Below are 19,435 nucleotides of genomic sequence, written 5' to 3'. Positions count from 1 at the left end.
TAATTAACAACAATAAACGTTTTACTGGAATCACAGCTTGTGGTTGAAGTTAAAATAACGTATACCTCCAAACGTTAAATTCCTAAACGCAGGATCGCAGAGAAACTCCTGACTAGCATCTTAAGAACATCATCTCAACAGCGACGAATAACAGAAACAAGTTTCGCAAGTAACTTTAATGTAACCCTTCAAATTAAATAAATGCAAAATATGGCATCACTCACCAAATTAACTGGGATTTTCATAATGTTCTAACTTAGACAAATTATTGTGAACGGAACCCAGGAAGAGATAGTACAGCATTAAAACTTAACTAGGGTTCCCTATATAATGTAAATAACACAATGCGATTTGTATTGCCTACCCCAGAATGCTATGCGTTCAGTTCCATTTCACCAGAATAAAGTGAACGATGCAATAAAAATAAAATGGTTGCTTTCCAACACCGTATTGTTGCGTGCTTCTGGGTTCGTATAAATCTTAATAATTACACAATAAGAATAAAAAGAAACTAATATTTTTTTAAATAAATAGTACCTCATCAGAAAATAAACAGCTATAGACCTAGATTTAAAATAAAAATAAACAGAGAAAAAGCAAATCCCTCAGAAGAGAAAATTTTAAGCAGTAATTATCGCGCCAAGAAGCTTTGGACTAACTGAATCTCGGCTTCAGAGCAGCCAAAACAAACAATTTGCAGAGTCGCCCAAGCACTTCTGGAAACTTCAAGAAAAATTGTACCGAAGGTTTATAAAATGCGTTTTCTGAAACTAATTTTAAAACTCAAATTGGTAAAAAATCCTAAAATCTGTTATGCGAGTAAATTATCGCCAAGACCTAATACTAGAATATTTGTTCATATCTCCGGTTTTAACTGGCCCACCAGCGGCCGAGCGGTAAAGTCGCTGAACACTGGTAGTTCGGTCCGAGGTTCGAATCCCGCAAACGGGCTGGCTGCATGGGCGTTTTCGTGGTTTTCCCCATGTGTAACGTGTATACGAGCCAGTTTCCCTTAGAAAGTCCTCCACGAAAGGCATCCCTCCTCTTAGGCAGATAGCCCTAGTGTGCTTTGCCATAATTAAATACACCACACCGGTTTTAACTGAGATACTTGCTCACCAGTGGCCGAGCGGTAAAAGCCTCTGAACAATAGTAGTTTGGATCGGGGTTCGAGTCCTGGCGAGAGCGGGCCGGCTGCATGAGCGTTTTCGTGGTTTTCCTCATGTGTAACGTGGATACGAGGCAGTTTTCCTTAAAAAGTCCTCCACGGAGGTATCCCTGCCGCTAGGCAGATAGCCTTCATGAACTTTGCTGTAATCAAATAAATCGCATTCCATCTGAGATTTCTTGGAGAATTCTAGGGCTCATTAGGAGTCGAGGGAACAACACGGTTGACAGTTGATAATTTGATCCGTGTTCCTGTCTACTCGAATGGGCTGGCTGCATAGGCTTTTTTGTAACTTCTGTCATGTGTAAAATGGTCATGAGCAACATTCCCTTAAAAATTCTTTACAAAGGCATTCCTTCGTTTAGTCCTCCCTTCAGTTCTTTAACATTCTCCTAATAAACTTAGATCTTGACCAGAACTAAGATTAGTCGTTCATAGTTCTATAGTACGAATTGCTGTTTTGTAGTATGGTAGAGATATAGAGAAAAAGCGTTGTTTGGTAGAGATAATTTTAATTGAAACGTATGGCTAATAAATGGGCCAAAAAATTCCTCTCGTTATTTTATGCACTTTTGTAATATACAGGGTGTTTTGTTTTAAACTGTCGGTACTCAGAGACCACTGTAGCTTGAATTGTCAGGCCACAAAACCATGAAATTTTGTACAGAGACTATTGAAGATAAGGGAAAAAGGAATCCGCGGGAAAAAAAAAAATTAGTTCCAATAGTTTTCGATAGGGGAAAATGTGGCACTTTACTCTTTAAGACGGCTAAAGTTTGCATAAAACACGTGCAAAAATTGCAAAATGCAAAATCCCGATTACGTAGTCGACACCAGCGCCATAACACGGGCTGTTATGAACATACCTCCTGAAATGTTCCATTCAGTTGTAGTGAGTGCGGTGAACAGAATGCAATGCTTAGTCCAAGAAAATGGAGGTCATATTGAAAATAGCCGATGTTTTCCCCGGAAAAACGATTCTACTGAACAAAAACAAAAGAACGAAGAATAAAAAGGAAGTGGAATAAAACTCCCTTAAAAAAAAAAAAAAAAAAAAAAAAAAAAAAAAAATTGTAACCATTTACAGAAGTTAATTTTAGAATAAAGCACCTTTGTGGAAAAATTCTTTGTTATTCATATATCTGTTTACTGTAACTTTTTAAAGTGGTCAGAAATTTTATCGTGCAGTTAAAATTTAGATCAAAAACGCCATATTACCCCTATCGGCATATCCCCTATCGGCATTCCCCCTATCGGCATATTCCCCCTATCGGCCTAATTTCTTTTTTCCGGGATTCCTTTTTCCCATGTCGTCAATAGTCCCCGTACAAAATTTCGTGGCTTTGCGGGTGATAGTTTAAGCTACAGAGGTCTCTGAGTACCGTCAGTTTTTTATATTATTATTCTTTTAATGTTCGTGGACTTTTGAATTACACTAAGTAACATAGCCTGTCTATTCTCGATAGTGCTTTGATAGAAAGAAGGTGTCTTCTCTATTCATTTTCTTAATATCATGTTATGGTTATGTATGCTACGATTGTATTTTTACGCATCATTAATTATTATGTATTACTATTGCAATATTAGTATTACTATTGCTATATCAGTTGCAATATTAGTATTACTCTTGCATTAGTATTATTACGTATTACTAGTTCAATGCTGCGTTTATTGTTCTTGTCTATATTATTTGCTCCTTTGTCCTTTATTTGTATCCACCAGCGGACGAGCGCTAAGGTCGCTGAACGCTGATAATTCGGCCCAGGGTTCGAATCCCGGCGAACGGGCTGGTGGTATAAACGTTTCGTGGTTTACCCCCTGTATGTTGTATATGCGAACCAATTCTTCCCATTAGATAGTTCTCAAGGCATATCTTAGGCAGATAGCCTTCGAATGTTTTGCCATAATCAAAAAGTAAATCAATAAATAAAGCTTTATCTGTTTCATAAAAAAAAACATAGAAATATAACATTATCTGTGACTTGATTTTGCTTTGAAGAGGAATCGATCAGTAGTCAGAAACTTGTAGAAGCTTTTTTGTGACAATTAAAGGTGGGAGGAGAGATACGGATTTAGAAAGTCTGAGAATCTCTAATATGTAAATCGATTTTAAAATTTCAGGAGTTCGATGAAACATTATGGAAGATTATAACCTTTTTGCGAAACTTCTATCAAAAGAAATCAGATTCTAGCATTATGGAACTAGATATTAACATCAAAAGAATTCATACTCGGATAGAGGCTATTCAGCTGTTATGTATATTGCAGAAATGAACCGTCAAAGAAGATGAGCGAAGACCTAATTTTTTGAAGACTTTTGCAACTGATCGAGTTACGAAACAATGCCCTAACCTTAACACACGATTAAAAAATTTTCATTAAACGAGTCCCAGAACCAGTTCTGTAGAAGAGAAAAACATCTTTCTATTCCTCTATTAATAAATTTACGATATAGAAATTAATCTGGTAGCAAGCTGTACGTAGTAAGAGAAAAAAACATAATGAAGGTACTTTTATGCACGGGCACGTAGTTGAATGAATCGGTTGTGCTTCGTCCCGGAAAATGCGGTTAAACATGGATACCACGTTCGAAGCATCACTAAAGTGTAGTTTCAGAAACGCATAAAAACCTGCATTTTATTTACAAATGCTTCATAAATAAATAAAAGATGTTTTGTACATCGTGATAGGATCTTTCTTCTTTTTCTCATGGATCCTGTCTGAATTTATAATGCAATGTTTCGTACTTGATGTTTTCGAATATACTGTAACTTAAAGCAAAACCTGCAGGCAATTTATATGATATCCTCTGACATGAATAAGTCCCATCTTACGAACGAGTACAGCCAAAAAGTGGTATCACACATTTGTAAAATTGTATATGAGTATAATACTGTACTGAATTCGGCAAACAATATTCATTTAAATATATACTTCTCTTTTTCTTCTCAAGACTTAAGTAATAATTAAGTAAAGACTCAATTTTAAAGACTTTACTTAATTATTACTTAATTTTTAATTTTTAATCTCAAGACTTAATTTTTAATTAAGTACTTAACTTTGTAGGGTTTTCCTTATTTTGCATAACAAATTTATTTTAAGTTTGATACCTGTTCTAGACTTCTCAACTTTCCCTCACATTCTCTCGCCAGGATGTAAATTTAAAGTTAAGTGAAGTGCTATTTAAACGTGTGAATATCTCAGTTTATTCAAGGCTGTTCCGCTAGCCAAGCGCACGTTTCGTTATTATTTCGCGGTCATGCTAGAAAGCCTCTTGGCCTTATCAGATTAGTACCACACCGGTTATATTCCTGTGAGTCCACCTCTTAGGCGTAAACTTAAGTGCGCTCTTGCACAATTTATTTTAGGTTTGACTTGTATAATATTCTACGTTTCAGTTTCCACCGCAGGTGGACGGTGTCCTTGTAACGCATGAAGTCCGTACTTTTCTGTTTACTAGTTGAATTAATAAAGAGTTATTTGTACCTTTCGTTTGAGTCAGTAGTTTTTATTCACGCCTGTGCGAGAATTCGCGAGGTCATTATAGGGTCTATTCTAGTTTATGTGGAACAAGAGAGACAGACTCTATAGCTTTGGCTTTTGTAGAAAATCCACAGATTTATCTTTAAAAAAATTCTTCTCAAAACGTAAATATTTTTCAGCTAAAAGTAATGGTATGATGTCAGAATGTCTTCTGTTGTGATGTTTTCGTATGGAAGCATATGGCATCATTAAAATGTTTATGATAGTGGCATCCAGTGCCATCTAGTGTGCTACAGAATGTTGCGAATATAGCAAGAGATCGCACTGAAGATATGTAAAATTGACACAGTCAGTGAATAAATCTTTTACTTCATACCAGACGTACTATCCCTACTTTGTATCCAGTCTTCCTAAGATAAGAATACAGCGCTAACCGGCATGCATGTACCAGAATACCTGATAAGTTACACTCCACCTTAAAAGAGCTATGACAGCTTTATACTTTGATCAATTCTGATGAACGGAACATTGTTAATCAGTTGCTGTATCTATAAGGACCTGAAACACCGAGGATTAAAATCGCTGAAGATTATGTTTGATATGCATTCAAATTCTGACGAGTGAGTTAGCTGCATTGAAGCTTTCACATTAATCACATAAGTTGCGTAAATACGAGCTAGTTTCTCTTAAAATAAGTCCTTCACGAAGACATCCCTTCTTTTAGGCTAATATCCCTTGCGTGCTTTGTCATAACGCACATAACCCAATAATCCAAAGTCTTATCTCCCAAACCTTGATCAAGGAGCTAGATGTTATTTGAGAAATTTACAATGATTTTACTGCCACGATATTTTACAGGTAGGAATCGGAAATCTTTGCATGTCTTTTCTAGGATGGCTGGGTACTTGAGTATTAACGCAACCACATTGGCACAATTTGGCGATTTTTTTTTTTTTTTTTTTTTTTTTTTTCAGTGAAAAAGTAGAAGTTACTTATCGGGTGCAAGTTGGTAGTCTTCGCGCTTTTTCTTTAGAAATATTCTCAAACTATCGATGTTTATCGTAAACTGACAATATCAGTATTATCAACATTTGAAAAGAAAATATACTTTAGTAATTTAAAATACAAATTTTAATTATTAAATAAGGATTACGAAGTAAGTTTAAAAATAAAACACATTCTTCTTCAAATCGTTCTGTAATTTTTTTTGCGCTATTCTTTTCTTGAAGTACACAGCGATCTGTTTTCGCTTGAAAAAACATCAGAGAATTGCGAAGATTCGGCATCGTAAATACCTCGGAAACAGCAGCTATCTAGAAAACGCATTTCCTCGTTATTCCCTTTAAAAACTTTCAGCAAAATTCTGTATGTATGCAGAAATTTTTTATTTATATAAACCGTTGGAACTTGGAATACAACTAAAAATATGCATACAAGAATGGCGGCGTTGCTTCGCTGAAGGATAGTTATAAGCATGGTTGCCGGAAGTATGGTTATGGGCATGGTTGCCAGAGTTTGGCACACTCTGAAAATTTGCAACTTCTGCTGAGGTGGTTGCATAAATACGTAAGTACCAGTGACTGTTTGGTTGACGTGACACACATAAATGAACCATCTGCAAATCATATTTCATTCCATCTAAATTTTTCCTCTAGACCACGGGAAAGTAAAAGTTGGTGTAAAAACAATTATGCAACTTCTTTGCATTGAAGAGCAGAATTTTCAATGTGCTCAATAATGTTCCTGAAATAAGACTTTTTGAAGTTCTACAAAGATCACTTTGGAGTCGACAATCATAAACATATTATTTCGTTTAAGAAAATGTTGAATATTGAAGCTTATATACGAATCTTAAATCTATCATAAAACAAACCTAAAAAGTATAGAAAATCAATAAAAAGGATATAGTAGTATTATAACGATTGTTTCAACTATACCAGTTAACAATTTAAGACATTATGAAATTTAAAGTAGGGGTGATTTGTCTAATTCTTGAATATGGAAATATATTGAATTCGTCTTACTCATTCTGTTCCTCTTTCTCTTCTTCGATAATCTTAATTTTGAAATAATACTATCATGATATTTTCCCTCAAATATGAATTATCTTCTAAAAGAATAAGAAGTGAACGTTGAAATAATATATAGGTATAATTTTGCTTCTTAAAAATGTTTCACGCTTATTGGATTTCTCTTCATGTAAAATATAGTATTTTTCTGGAAAACGAAAAAAAATCTTCCTAAAATAGATGCAAATCATAATAGTTTATCGAACTTAGGTAATCAAAATTTATGCAGCATGAGATGTACAACGTAATAGCTACATTATATTTTTCAAATTAAAAAAAAAGTCATTAATAATGTAAATGCTCAACGTTAAAAGTACATCTATAAATTTATTAAAAATCTTGTTCAAAATATCGATGCTATAAAAAGTATCCCTTGGTATTTGAACTACCTTCTTCTTTTCCCCTAATTTATGACGTGAGGTTAGTTGACTTGGCATATATTCAAGGGTGTGATAAATAAGAAAGTAAAGAGGATTTCATTTCATTAATTTCAGTTTTTAATCATTGTTAAATATTATCTGTTATTAACACTTTGAACGCCCAGGTAAAATCGATCGTGTTTCCTCCAAGGGCCCGGATCAATCGTTTGGCATAGGTTGTCAGACACAGCTTGAAATATGCGCGCGTAGCTTGGGCTATAAAACTGAAACAGCTGTTACAGGATGTAATTAAGTTATATGACCAATAGGTGAAATTCTGGTTTACCGCCCACAGCTACCTCTACCTGCCGGACATCGCGACGTAAAGGAGCAAAATTGAAACTTTTACTCAGATTACATTTAAATGTAGGTATCATAGGCATTTCTCTTCATAAAGACACATTTGCGTTTAAAAAAGTCGAATAATAAAATCAAAAGATTTTTGAATTTTTAGCTGCATGATTTTTTAATTTCTCTAATTTTCAATTTTTATACCAGTCGTTCTTAACCTTTCTTGCTCCATGCACCCCTTTCACCACTGCTAGATGATCATTCCCCTCCTCCTTTCCTAAACTCAAATATATATATACATATATTTGTAATAATAAAATTCCATAGTCAAGAACACAATTAAAATTCTAACTGTATGTTCTTTTCATTTTTAATGGCGACGTTCTCTTATTTGAAAGTACGTGGAATTAAATCCACAGCCCCGTAGTCAAGTTGTTTTTCCCGCCTTTTCTACACGTACAGTTTTAGAATGTTCTGGAAATATTTCAAGCGAACTGGATTGGCTGACGAGGCTGACGTCATTTCATGGAAGCTCCGCCTTTCCAGAGGCTATAAAAAGACTCGCAAAAGGAATATCGGGGCTTTTTCTTAAATGTCACGATGCAGTAAACTTCATACAAAAAGTTATTAGTAATTCTTTTATTTACTCCGGATATCTGATTTTTGTAACTGCTATTTTCTCCTGAATAATAAATAATGGATCCTGTTTTTTAAACTTATCGTCTGATTATTAAAGCTACGACTAAATTTATGATTCTTCAACAATCTATTTATTCCTGACTAAAGCTGTTACATCACATATATATTTAGAATTATATTTATTTTTAACGTGTTTTACAACGACAAGATTAGAAACTATGGTGAATATCAAAACTTAAGCAAAAGCAGTTTTATATGTGATGATTTGTAGAGTCGTCGTGACTAAGCTTGGCATTGTGATGGCTTAATGGTAAGGCTGAATCCAAATGACGACGCATGATTTAGCTTTCAATTATACATTTTTATTCCATTCGAATGGTAGAATTTAGATTAACTTCTCCAAATTATATATTTAATAGTAATTTAAACTAAGTACGACGAATTTTGACTTTCTGCGTCATAACTTTTTCTAACAAAGGAAAGATGGCATAAGCAGCAGTGAGGTGCGTAGCGCAATCGGAGAGGAAATTTCTTCTGCGTAGCAAAATGGCGCGAGCTCATTATTTATACAAGTGGTTACGTAACGGACTAGAGAATTCTGGAAGGTACTGGTCGAGAGGGAAGATCCTAAATTACAGAAAGTTACTTAGAGGTTAAGTGTTTGCATAGAGCAAAGGCATCGTATTTTTTATATTTTACATATATATATATATATATATTCATAAAATAAAACTAAATACTTAAAGAACTGACAGCATTCCCTCTTGAAACTATGAAATTCCCTCCTCAAGGGACTAATATTTGTTCCCTGCACTTGCCAAAAACTTTTGTAGAATTGTAAATTCTACTTCAGAGATCAGATGTTTACTGAAGAGTTTCAGGCGTTCGCTGATATATATATATTCCGACGACAATATACAGAATAGCATTGCAATCAGTTTTGAGCAGTTGCTGTGAAATGTTTTCACAGTAGTAGTCGTTATTTTTTTGGAGTTGTAAATTTATACACTTGGTTATTCTAGAAATTCTCCAAAACTTGAAGAATATTTACATTCCCATATGAATAACCTCATCTTCTTTGAGCTGAAGAACATTTAAAACGTACCTTCTTGATTTTGTCCTATATATGTTGCATTTTCTTCCCTCGTCTACTAATTTCTGAGAGCAAAACTTACAGCAACACGAAATTTTGGAAAATACTGAATCATATGAACGTTGAATAGTAAGAGCAAATGTGGCATTTCGTCGTAAACTGCTGAATATTCTAAATAATCGAAATTCAAAGAAAGTATCTCTTTCGTTAATATGGGAAAAATGAATATTTATTCTCCTAAAAACTCAGGAAATCTATCACATTAACAAACATAAACTATCGGCAAACGCTTTTCGTGAGACACCGAAAACGAAAATTTAACAGAAATAAATATATTAAAAAAAAATTCACTGATGAGCATCACTAGCAAACAACCGTCCAACCGAGATAGTGGTTAAACTGCCGTACCGGTTCGAAGAAGGCAATGGTTGTAAATGTATAGTGTCTGTGTGGCAGGGGGCACTATAAATATGCGGCGAACCCAAAGTCCTCGCGAGAGGTTGGTGGTAGGAGAAGAAGGCTGGGAGACCATTGGACCGTCCTATCCCCCCGGGTGCTCTCCATTAAAATTGACGACGAAACTGAGCAAAGTCTTAATGTCAGCTGTATGGTACTCAAGCTCTTGCCAAACGACAGACGGAGTCTTGCTCTCCATGCCTCGATGAATTTCATGGGCTTATTTTGATGTTACTCTCAGACAAGTGAGTATGTCACAATAGCAACAACTAGTGTTTTTCAGTACCTAAAACGTCAACGGCAGCTCACTTTTTGGAACCTCTGTGAATACTCGATGACATCACAAATTCGTTAATTCTGTGGAATTTGAAGATGTTTACAAAATATTTTTGAAGTTATATACAGGAAAATAAACAGTGTAAGATAATGTATGATGCGCATGTCCATTTATGCTGATAAAAAAATGTGTAGACTTTTATAAAATATTCACATATTTTCTATTTTGGTTGAAGTATGGGCAAGTAAAGAAGACTTTGTGTACTAAGTATTTATGCCATATGATATAGTTTAGTTTGTTTTCGCTTTGATTATTTGATTACAGCAAAGCATACAAGGGCTGTAAGCATAAGAGGATGGATGCCTTCGTGGATGACTTTCTAAGGGAGAAGGACTTCTATACACGTTAGATATAGGGAGAACCACGAAAACGCACATGCAGCCAGCTCATTAGCCAGGATTCGAATCCCGCGCCGAACTACCAATCTTCAGCGACTTTACCGCTCGACCGCTGATGGGCCCGCTGTACGAAGTAGATTGAAAAAAAAAAAAAGAAAAAGAAAAAAGAACAAATTTATTTAATCAACTAGCAGCTGACTACAAAATCTGATTCAGAGTACTTAGAATGTAGTAAATTAAAAATAAGTCTTAAGAAAAATAACTGCAAGTCACTGAAAATTCAGTGACTTGCAGCCATAAAAACGTAAAAACAGATAACATTTTCCAAAAGGTTATGGATAAGACATTTCTTCTTGAGAAAATCATTTTTTGCGAAACGTGAAGATACCATAATTACTTTTAATATTTGTGTTTCAAAATTTAGTTGTGATGTAGGGAAAAAAATATTAAAGATTGACGTTGCGTTGCTGGCGTCCATGTTGATGTAAAAATTCCCATCCTAACAGAATGCCACTCGTAGGCGACGTTCGCGATGAGGTACCAATCTAAATAGGAAGCAATACGTAGGGTGACGTCCCAACAATAAGTGTTCTAAACAGAATGAACCACGTGGCTAACGGCCGTGAGTACCTCAGTAAAACCACACTCACTATGCGCCTCAGACTCCTCTGCTCCTCAGTAAGCCTGTGGCAAATCTCGCCCTCTAAGCTCCTCAATAAGTTTTTCCACTGTGATAACTCAGATCTCTGATATCTGCTAGTGCAGAACTGGCCTTTTTAACCTACTGTTGACTTCTGGCATTAGAAATGACTTTAGCAAGCTACTTATTGTATCTAGTCACTACAGACTGTACTTTTGTCTCCATGTACCTGTGTCAGTTGTTTGGCCTTTCTTTTTATCCTGTTTTCTATTGAACATTATCATTCTCGATTCTGCTTCGGAAATAGCTAGATGAATTATACACATTTATAAACAAAATTCGCGAAAATTATCTTTTAATTAATAAATGAAGTTTCCGAGTTTATCTGCTGTACGCCACGATTCCAACTTTATCTTATGAAAGTGGGTGTCTTCTTATAAGTTCAACTAAATTTTTAAATCTCAGTTATTTCTTACGGTGGCTGCATTATCTAATCCACTAGTGTATTATCAACAAATCAAAATTAAACTCGTCAAATCTGCGTCCCCCATTTTTTTTTCTTCTCAAACCTGCATTCAGGAAATTATTTTATTTTAAGAAAAACTAAAATTAAAGATACCTGAATTTTAAACGAACACTGAACCAGCAAATATCACCAGATATCTTTAATCTTATCAAATTTCTTTTCATACGCTGATGTGTAGTTCCGATTTTAAAATCACCTCTGCTAATCTTCCCATTTTTAGTTTCAAGTTATATTACATTATTAAAGTGTTAATTATCGGCACGCCTTCATAAACTACACATCTGAAAGGTATTGAGGCACAAAATATTAATCTTCCGAATCATAATAATATTTACTTTGCTTTACCAGTGAGACAAAGTTTTAAAGCAACATATGCCTTTCTTAGTAATTTTCGCATTAGAAATATTTATAGTTTTTTCGTATTTCATATCATGTTGTTACTTTACGCCACCACTGTATGAATCATTCACCCTGAATTCTGAGAACAACTGTCGCTAAATGTCCAAAGTTTAGCAGTGCGTTATTTATTAATGTAAGAATACATGATTTACTAATGTTAAATTGTTTTAATGTATATGCAGTTGTTGATAAATTTTAGCTTCATTATAATATTTTTACTTCTTATATTATTTTATTTTTTATTTTATTTGAAGATATTTCATCCTATCTTTTAAATCGAAGGATTTAAAGCCAGTGTAATAAAATGTTTATTTAAAAACAATATGCTGTTTTGTTAATAGAGATCACTAAAAAAGATTTATAAATTTATTTGATTAATAATTTTAATTAGCATTTATACGATTAAACGAATCAATAAGAAAATTTTGTAATGCTGAACATTTGGTTGGGAATAATCATTTGCTCCGCATATAATCAGTTAACATTTGGCTGGAAATAATCATTTGCTTCTAATATAATCCGTTGCAAGTACAATGTTTTAATTATTTTTAATGTTATTTATCGTGTTTTCCGTTACTCATTTGAATTTCCTTATTAATTTCAGATCCTGGTTAGCGGTCCGGGCCCTATGTCCCCTTGCTGTCAGCCTTCAGGCGGCGTGCCGGAGAGCGGCCACGGCTCCCCGCCGCAGACGGCCGCCGTCTGTAACTTGAGCGCCGCCTACGACTCCCGCCTGCTCTCCTCCTTCCCTCGCCTGGCCACGGGGTTCGGCCTCTACGGCTCTTCGTACGCCGAGCAGGGATACATATCGACGCTTGCCGGAACCAATCCCTCAGCCTTCTACTCCTCCTTAGTGAGTACAACAAAACGTTCCCTTCTCCATTTTTTACCCGGAAACACTTACCGTTACCAGACATGGCACGAAATCTTCTCTAAGCACACCCGAGCCAATTATGCTTTTAACAGATTGGCATGTCGCTAAAATCCGCAATATAATATTTTCTCACTTTCTTTTTATGTATTAACTTTCATCACTTTCCTATCTAATTTCTTAATTCTTCACAAGCACAACATCCCCTTATAGGCCCTAGCTGCTTCAAATACGCGCTTCTTTCAGCGTCTTCTCTCTGCAGTGATTTCTCTTCAATTTTTAATTTTCAAAGTATTAAGTCTTTTTCAATGTCATCTAACCATCTAGTCGGTGGTCTTCTTTTAGCTCGAGATCCCTCAAGATTTTTTAATAACAAGATCTTAGTGGGATCAAATTTACCATATTTTAATTATACGTCTCCTCTTTATTTCTAATCTGAATCATTGCCTCGTTGGCCTCAAGCTCTCTTCAACTCTAAGAGCTTCGTTATTTTATTATTATTGTTGTTTGTGGAATCCCTTCTACTTTCAAAAAGAAAAAAGTACTGAAAGAAAACATTAAAAATCTATCTATGTTGCGGGTACTTTATGCGTAAAATGAAAAGAAAATCATTATTTCATTACAGTTTTATTAATAAAAATAGATATACTTTATATTAGTTTAGGTAACAGTAACAAAAGAAATGTTATTTAATTACTACATGTTTTCAAGCCGAGAATTATCAGCAATCTTCTTCTGAATTGTTTCTGAGGTCTGGTGACCGGCTTATAAACGAGCTCAAAATAATCTACAAAGAAATTCAATCACAAAAATTATATTATGGGATAAATATTTCAAGAAGAAAGTATTTTTAGTCCAAAGGGATTTGAATCCCGAAGGACTATTAGTTTCGTTTCGGCATTTTGCGTCGGACTCATAAATGTCGGTTCACTTTTCAAACTGCTGCCACAAAATGTTAGAGTCCTGCATTATATTTGAAGAAATTAAATAATGAAAAATCTGCATAAATGTATGTATATTTCTCGTATTGTGATAAAACAACGGTACATAGAGTCATCGAATTTTGAATAACGTAATCCTCCAACGAATATGAGCATGTGGAAGACCAAATTTGAAATTTGAAATTTGTTTTATGATCGATTTCCTATTTTTTAAAACTTTGACGAATTTTTGATTAACAAACTCAAGGATTTCAAAGCGAGCAATGGCAACGTTGTGCAGAAAAAACATTTTTATCTCCAGCGCGTGAGTCTCTGTATCGGAAATTCTAAAGATATGCTCGTTTTAAAACTATTTTGCGATATTGCTGTTGCACTGGATATTATGGTTTAAGTGCGAGGAACATGATATTTAATAAAGAAAGGTAACACACAAAATGTTAAAAAACGCCCCTTTGGACGTAATTTAAAATCTGAAACATTTCAGATTTTTTTTATTTTATTTTATTTTATTCTAGTAAGCATTATTAAAAATATTTACTTTATTCCGAACTTTCTAGGAAATATTAGGCAGTTTTTTCGCTTTGCTGATAGAGGGCAAATAGACAATTTACCTTTATAATCCGAGTTTATCTATTTAAACTTCAGAAGATTTAAGATGAAGTGAATATATTTAACACAACAGAACACAATCGTAAGACTTGTAAATCTTTTAAAACACAACAGCAAATTTTTAAACATTACTGTAAAAAATATCATCTCTTCTAATTATAATAAATAGTGAGATAATGTATGGATGAATTGTTAATTATATGATAACTATGCATTTATAAAATGTTTTTAATGATGAACTATAAATAATATTTTTAATTATCGATGTATTGTTTTTTAAAAGATTTACAAGTCTTAAGCTTGCGTTCTGTTGTGTTGAATATATTCACTTCATCTTAAATCTTCTGAAGTTTAAATAGATAAACGCGGATTTATAAAGGTAAATTATCTATTCGCCCTCTATCAGCAAACCAAAAAAACTGCCTAATATTTCCCTGAAAGTAACCGCAGAAACTAAGGCAATCCGCCTTTGCAATTTTCTGAACTTCTTAATGTAAGCAAACATCGTGCACTGCCGTTGGCGTTCCTCAGAAAACCATTCTAACTTCCCTACTCCCCGATGAAAATAATAGAATCGCCTCTCTCATAGGGTGCCGTTTTGGGATGTAGACGCTAGTTTACACAATATAAAATATATTTCCAATTTTGGCTGAATATGTCGAGCAAAGTTTTGCATATTAGCTTATTCATAACTGGAATTTATTCAGAAATATAGGGTAATTATTTTAGTCGATTAGTTTTAAGATCCTCGTGGTATTCAAAAAAGTTTTCGAATTCTGAAATTCGAACTTTCAGAACTTCTATATGATTTTAATGAAATCTTAAGGCTCCTTGGAAACTGTTTGAAGAGCAATAATTGCAGTAATTAATAATATAACAATTGTTATAGTAATACAGTAATTATTTATACGAAAGAGTCCATGGTATCCAATTTCCAACCATTCAATATTTTTTTCTATCAAACCTACCATGAAACTATAATTTCAAACTGAAAACAAACAACAGTAATTATTATCATTATAATACTATTTGCTGTACCCTGTGTAAATATATCGTGAATACAGTTTCCAAGTAAATTCGATCTCAGAACATATGGTATCTTTGAAGCACCGAAAGGACACAAATCCGACCATTCCTACCTCCGTTTTCTTCATTTAACGTAAAAGTATGTTTAATTTTTCATATAGAGTTGTATCGAGAACGCATGTGTGGAAGTAAATGTAAAAAGACAATCTCTAATTATCCCATTTGTTGATAGATGTCTGCAATCTGAAATCAGAATACAGTTTGCTGTAGCTTAAATAGAAATTTCAAAAGTTTTATTAATAGGTGCGTGTGAGATTATGGCAAAGCCTCGAAGCCTATCTGCCTAAGGGAAGGGACGCCTTCGTGGAGGACTTTCTAAGGGAAACTGGCTTGTATACACGCTACACATGGGGAAAACCATGAAAACGCCCATGCAGCCAGCCCGTTCGTGGGATTCGAACCTCGGACCGAACTACCACTGTTCAGCGACTTTACCGCTCGGCCGCTGGTGGGCTTTTTATTAATAATTTTTATAGTGATAAATTGCTAGCAGAGTATGGATTCTTGTCTGAAGGGAATGAATTGCCCTGCCTATAAGTTTTTATAAGTAAGTTTTATAGAATTAAAAATTTTCGTATATTACTTTATTTTTCGCTAGCCAAGGAGCATGTCCCGCCCCCTTAACGACTTTATTTTAAATTAACTAGATCTTCCACAGATTTTTTTTTTTTTTTTTTTTTTTTTTAAAGCCCAAAGGTTAAATTGCTCAAAAGGGCAATTAATTTCGTTTTGGCATTCTGCGTCGTTTACTATAAAAAGGTGTTTCACTTTTCAAATTCTTTGCCACCAAATATTAGAACCCTGCATTATATTTAAAGAAATTAAATAATGAAGAATCTGCGTGAATCGAGGAGTTAAAACAGCTGAATTTTGTAAACAAAAAATACTTTTTCTTTAAGTGATGCCGTTTTACATTTGACGAGACCGTTTCTATGCTCATGCCTGTACAATACTGCTATAAATAATTTTTAAAGTAACAGATAGCCTGCCTGTGTATTGCACGTGCTATGAAACAACTACTTTGCCAACTGCCGATTTTCGACAGCTTTATACTATTTTAAGTGCTTTTGAAATAATACTCTGCGTTTATTTTCATATATTAATTTATTTATTACTAGCAGCTTCGCTGCTAGCCTTCGTCTGGCTTTTAAATGTACCGAAAAAATGGCTGAAGGGAACACCAAACGTTAAATTTAAAAACTGCTTAGAATTTTACTCTGCAGAACAACTTCATAAAAAAAAGTTATTACGTATAACAAAATTACAATGAAATAAGCAATATCCCTTAATACAAATATTAATTATCCTAATAAATAAATTAACCTTGCCTTTGCAAAATCTTAAGAGCTCAAATGGTATAAAGGAGGTTAAGAACTTTGTTTTCTAAAAAAATCACTGAAAACTTTTCAATATCTTAAAAACAGTGAAATGAGCAATAAATAACATAAAAGAATACAAAAAACAAAAAATTCTGAAAAGCAAAGTATAATTAATGATATTTTATCTTATATTTTCAAGAGAAAAAAATTAAAATGAAATAAGCTATATCCCTTAATACAAATATTAATTATCCTAATAAAAAATTAACCAACTTTCTGTTGAAGAAAAAAATCATGCAAAACTTTTCAATATCTTACAAATAGGAAAATAAGCAAAAAATAACATGAAAGAAACTCAAAAAACAAAAAATTTGCGCAGAATTTTACTCTGCAGAACAACTTTATGAAAAAAAAAATCAATAAAAATGTATTATATATATATATAAATGAAAATGAAATATGCCACCAATCTCTTAAAAACAGTGACATAAGAAATACGATGAAAAATTGTTGCCAAACCCATATTTCTAAAACAACGAAACTATTTAAAATGATGCGATTTCATCAAAAATCTATCAACAACAATAAGAAAGGAAAATTGTTGCCAAAATCACATTTTTAAAGATGTGAGAAGTGTACTCGGAAGCTTCATTTAGAAATTTTTTTTATATCATTTTTCCAAAATTCTTTTTGTAAAAGCAGTCGCAAGGATGAAAGTTTAACGTGTCCAAAAATCAAAGAAAAATAAACTTTTTTAGAAAAAATCCCGTTGAAAAGGTGTTAAGCTCCCTTTGTTAAATAAATTCGTATTGAATCGATTTATTGAAACACGAAATTTATTTTAAGTTCGTAAAATAGCTAAGTGCCTACGTTTCGTGACAAAGTGAAAATAGAGGGTGTAGAGTAAAATCTCGCTTTCCTATAGCCCATTATGTCTCAAAATGACGCGATTTCGTCACAAAACATAAGATAAAAAAAAATTCTAATTCGAATTTCGAAAAAATCGCTTCAAGGTCTTGTCTAGATGAACCTATGTACCAAATTTCGTAGCCGCGGGCCTATTAGCTTACGCGCAGCGCGAACAAAAGACACACTGACACACACACAGAGAGACTCTTTCTTTTATTATATGTAGAGATTAGCCGAAAGGGGCTTTGTGCCTGAAGGACTATTGTTTTCGTTTTGCGATTTTGCGTTGAATCACTATAAATGTCCGTTTCACTTTTCAAACTGTTGCCACCAAATACTATCGCCCTGTATTATATTTGAAGAAATTAAATAATGAAGAATCTGCATAAATGTATGTATGCTTCTCGTATTGCAGAAAACAACCGTACCGAGAGACATCAAACTTTGAATAACATGGTCCTTTACTTGAACATGGGCACTTGGAAGCCCATATTTCGAATTTGTTTTATTACCTATTTCATATTTTATAAATCTTTAAGAAGTTTTGGATTAACAAACTCAACGATTTCAAAGCGAGCAATGGCAACACAGTGCGGGAAAAAAAAAAAAAAAAAAAATTCTCCAGTGCGCGAGACTGTGTATCGGAAATTCTAAAGATATTCTCTGTTTAAGTGTTTTGTGATATTGCTGTTGAACAAATAAATGTAACACAGAAAATGTTTAAAAAAAAAAAAAAAAAAAAAACGCCCCTTTGGGAGTAATATAAAATCTAAAAGTTGTCAGACCTTTTTTTTTTTTTTTCGGGGGGGGGGGGGTGCGTGTCCTTATATAAGTGCTCCGTATAGTAAATGCAGGACCATTTTTCACCGTATTGCTTTGTATGAGTACCTTGTTTCTTAGTGCAATTATATGTTGGTATCTTATCTAATACTATCCAGTAATGCCCTTAATTTGGCAATGATGGAGCTAAATTAATACGTTTTCGAAAATGTGGCATGAAAGTAAGTTTATTCTCTCCAAAGCTGGGATTCTCAATCACTGATTCGGTGGGCCAGCACCAGTACGGAGGCTTTTACCTATCCGCGTTACGAAAATTTTATATTTACGTATTACTACAACCATACAGGTGCTAAAAGTTAGTTATCAAATGATGTTCATTATTATTGAATGCTGTTGAGTTAGTTAGCGAATAATCGGGTGATGTTAATTATCGAGTTGATGGTTTTCATGCCTTTTTACTTCCTTGTACGAAGTAAAAAGGAAGTATTGTAATCGCGAAAAGTTTCAGGCAGCATATTTCAACGAAAATATCCATTTTGACTGCTTTCGAATGCAATTTAACGATGTTTTTGCGTCATATCTGTACGTAAGGACAGAATAAAAGACTCTTTTCCTCCAAAAAAATTATAAAACTGCTTTAAATTGAATTCTGAAGAGAATTTTTCGTGGCGTCTGTACGAATGTATGTACGAACGTACGTATCTCGCATAACTCAAAAGCGAGTAGCCTCAGAACGTTGAAATTTTGTACATAGAACTACTATAACATGTAGATGTGCACCTGGTATTTTGGTTGCAATCGGCCGCGCCAAACGTACATAAATATATTTATTTATATATCGACTCTGTTACCCGGCTCAGTGATCTCAGTTTCTTTACTCTTATATGTTTGTAAATTGAATATTTTTTGCTTTAAAAATGATTGAATTATGTTATTTTTTATCTTCCGGTTAAGTGTTTTATGCCTTTAGTAAATCTGTAAGCAATATTTTTAGAATTATCAACAATTTTAAAGTTGTTTAAGTGCCGCTAAGCCTTTTTTTTTTTTTTTTTTTTTTTTTTT

The 19,435-nt window shown here is 33.8% G+C and overlaps 1 protein-coding gene across 1 annotated transcript in view; it reads left to right on the top strand.

The window, feature by feature from the left end:
• The window catches only part of LOC118190274 (iroquois-class homeodomain protein IRX-6-like), a 230,849-nt gene that overhangs the window by 123,871 nt on the left and 87,543 nt on the right, over window positions 1-19,435 (top strand). The window contains exon 2 of the mRNA XM_035360972.2: window positions 12,463-12,711. Coding sequence (XP_035216863.1) covers window positions 12,463-12,711 — 249 coding nt within the window. The remainder of the gene's footprint in view (window positions 1-12,462; window positions 12,712-19,435) is intronic.

This window comes from Stegodyphus dumicola, chromosome 5 (assembly GCF_044657685.1).
Source record: "Stegodyphus dumicola isolate Sdum_Otavi_A_Nest chromosome 5, ASM4465768v1".
NCBI lineage: Eukaryota > Metazoa > Arthropoda > Arachnida > Araneae > Eresidae > Stegodyphus > Stegodyphus dumicola.
Note: the sequence above shows the minus strand (reverse complement) of the source record. Positions and strands in the feature narration are given on the sequence as shown.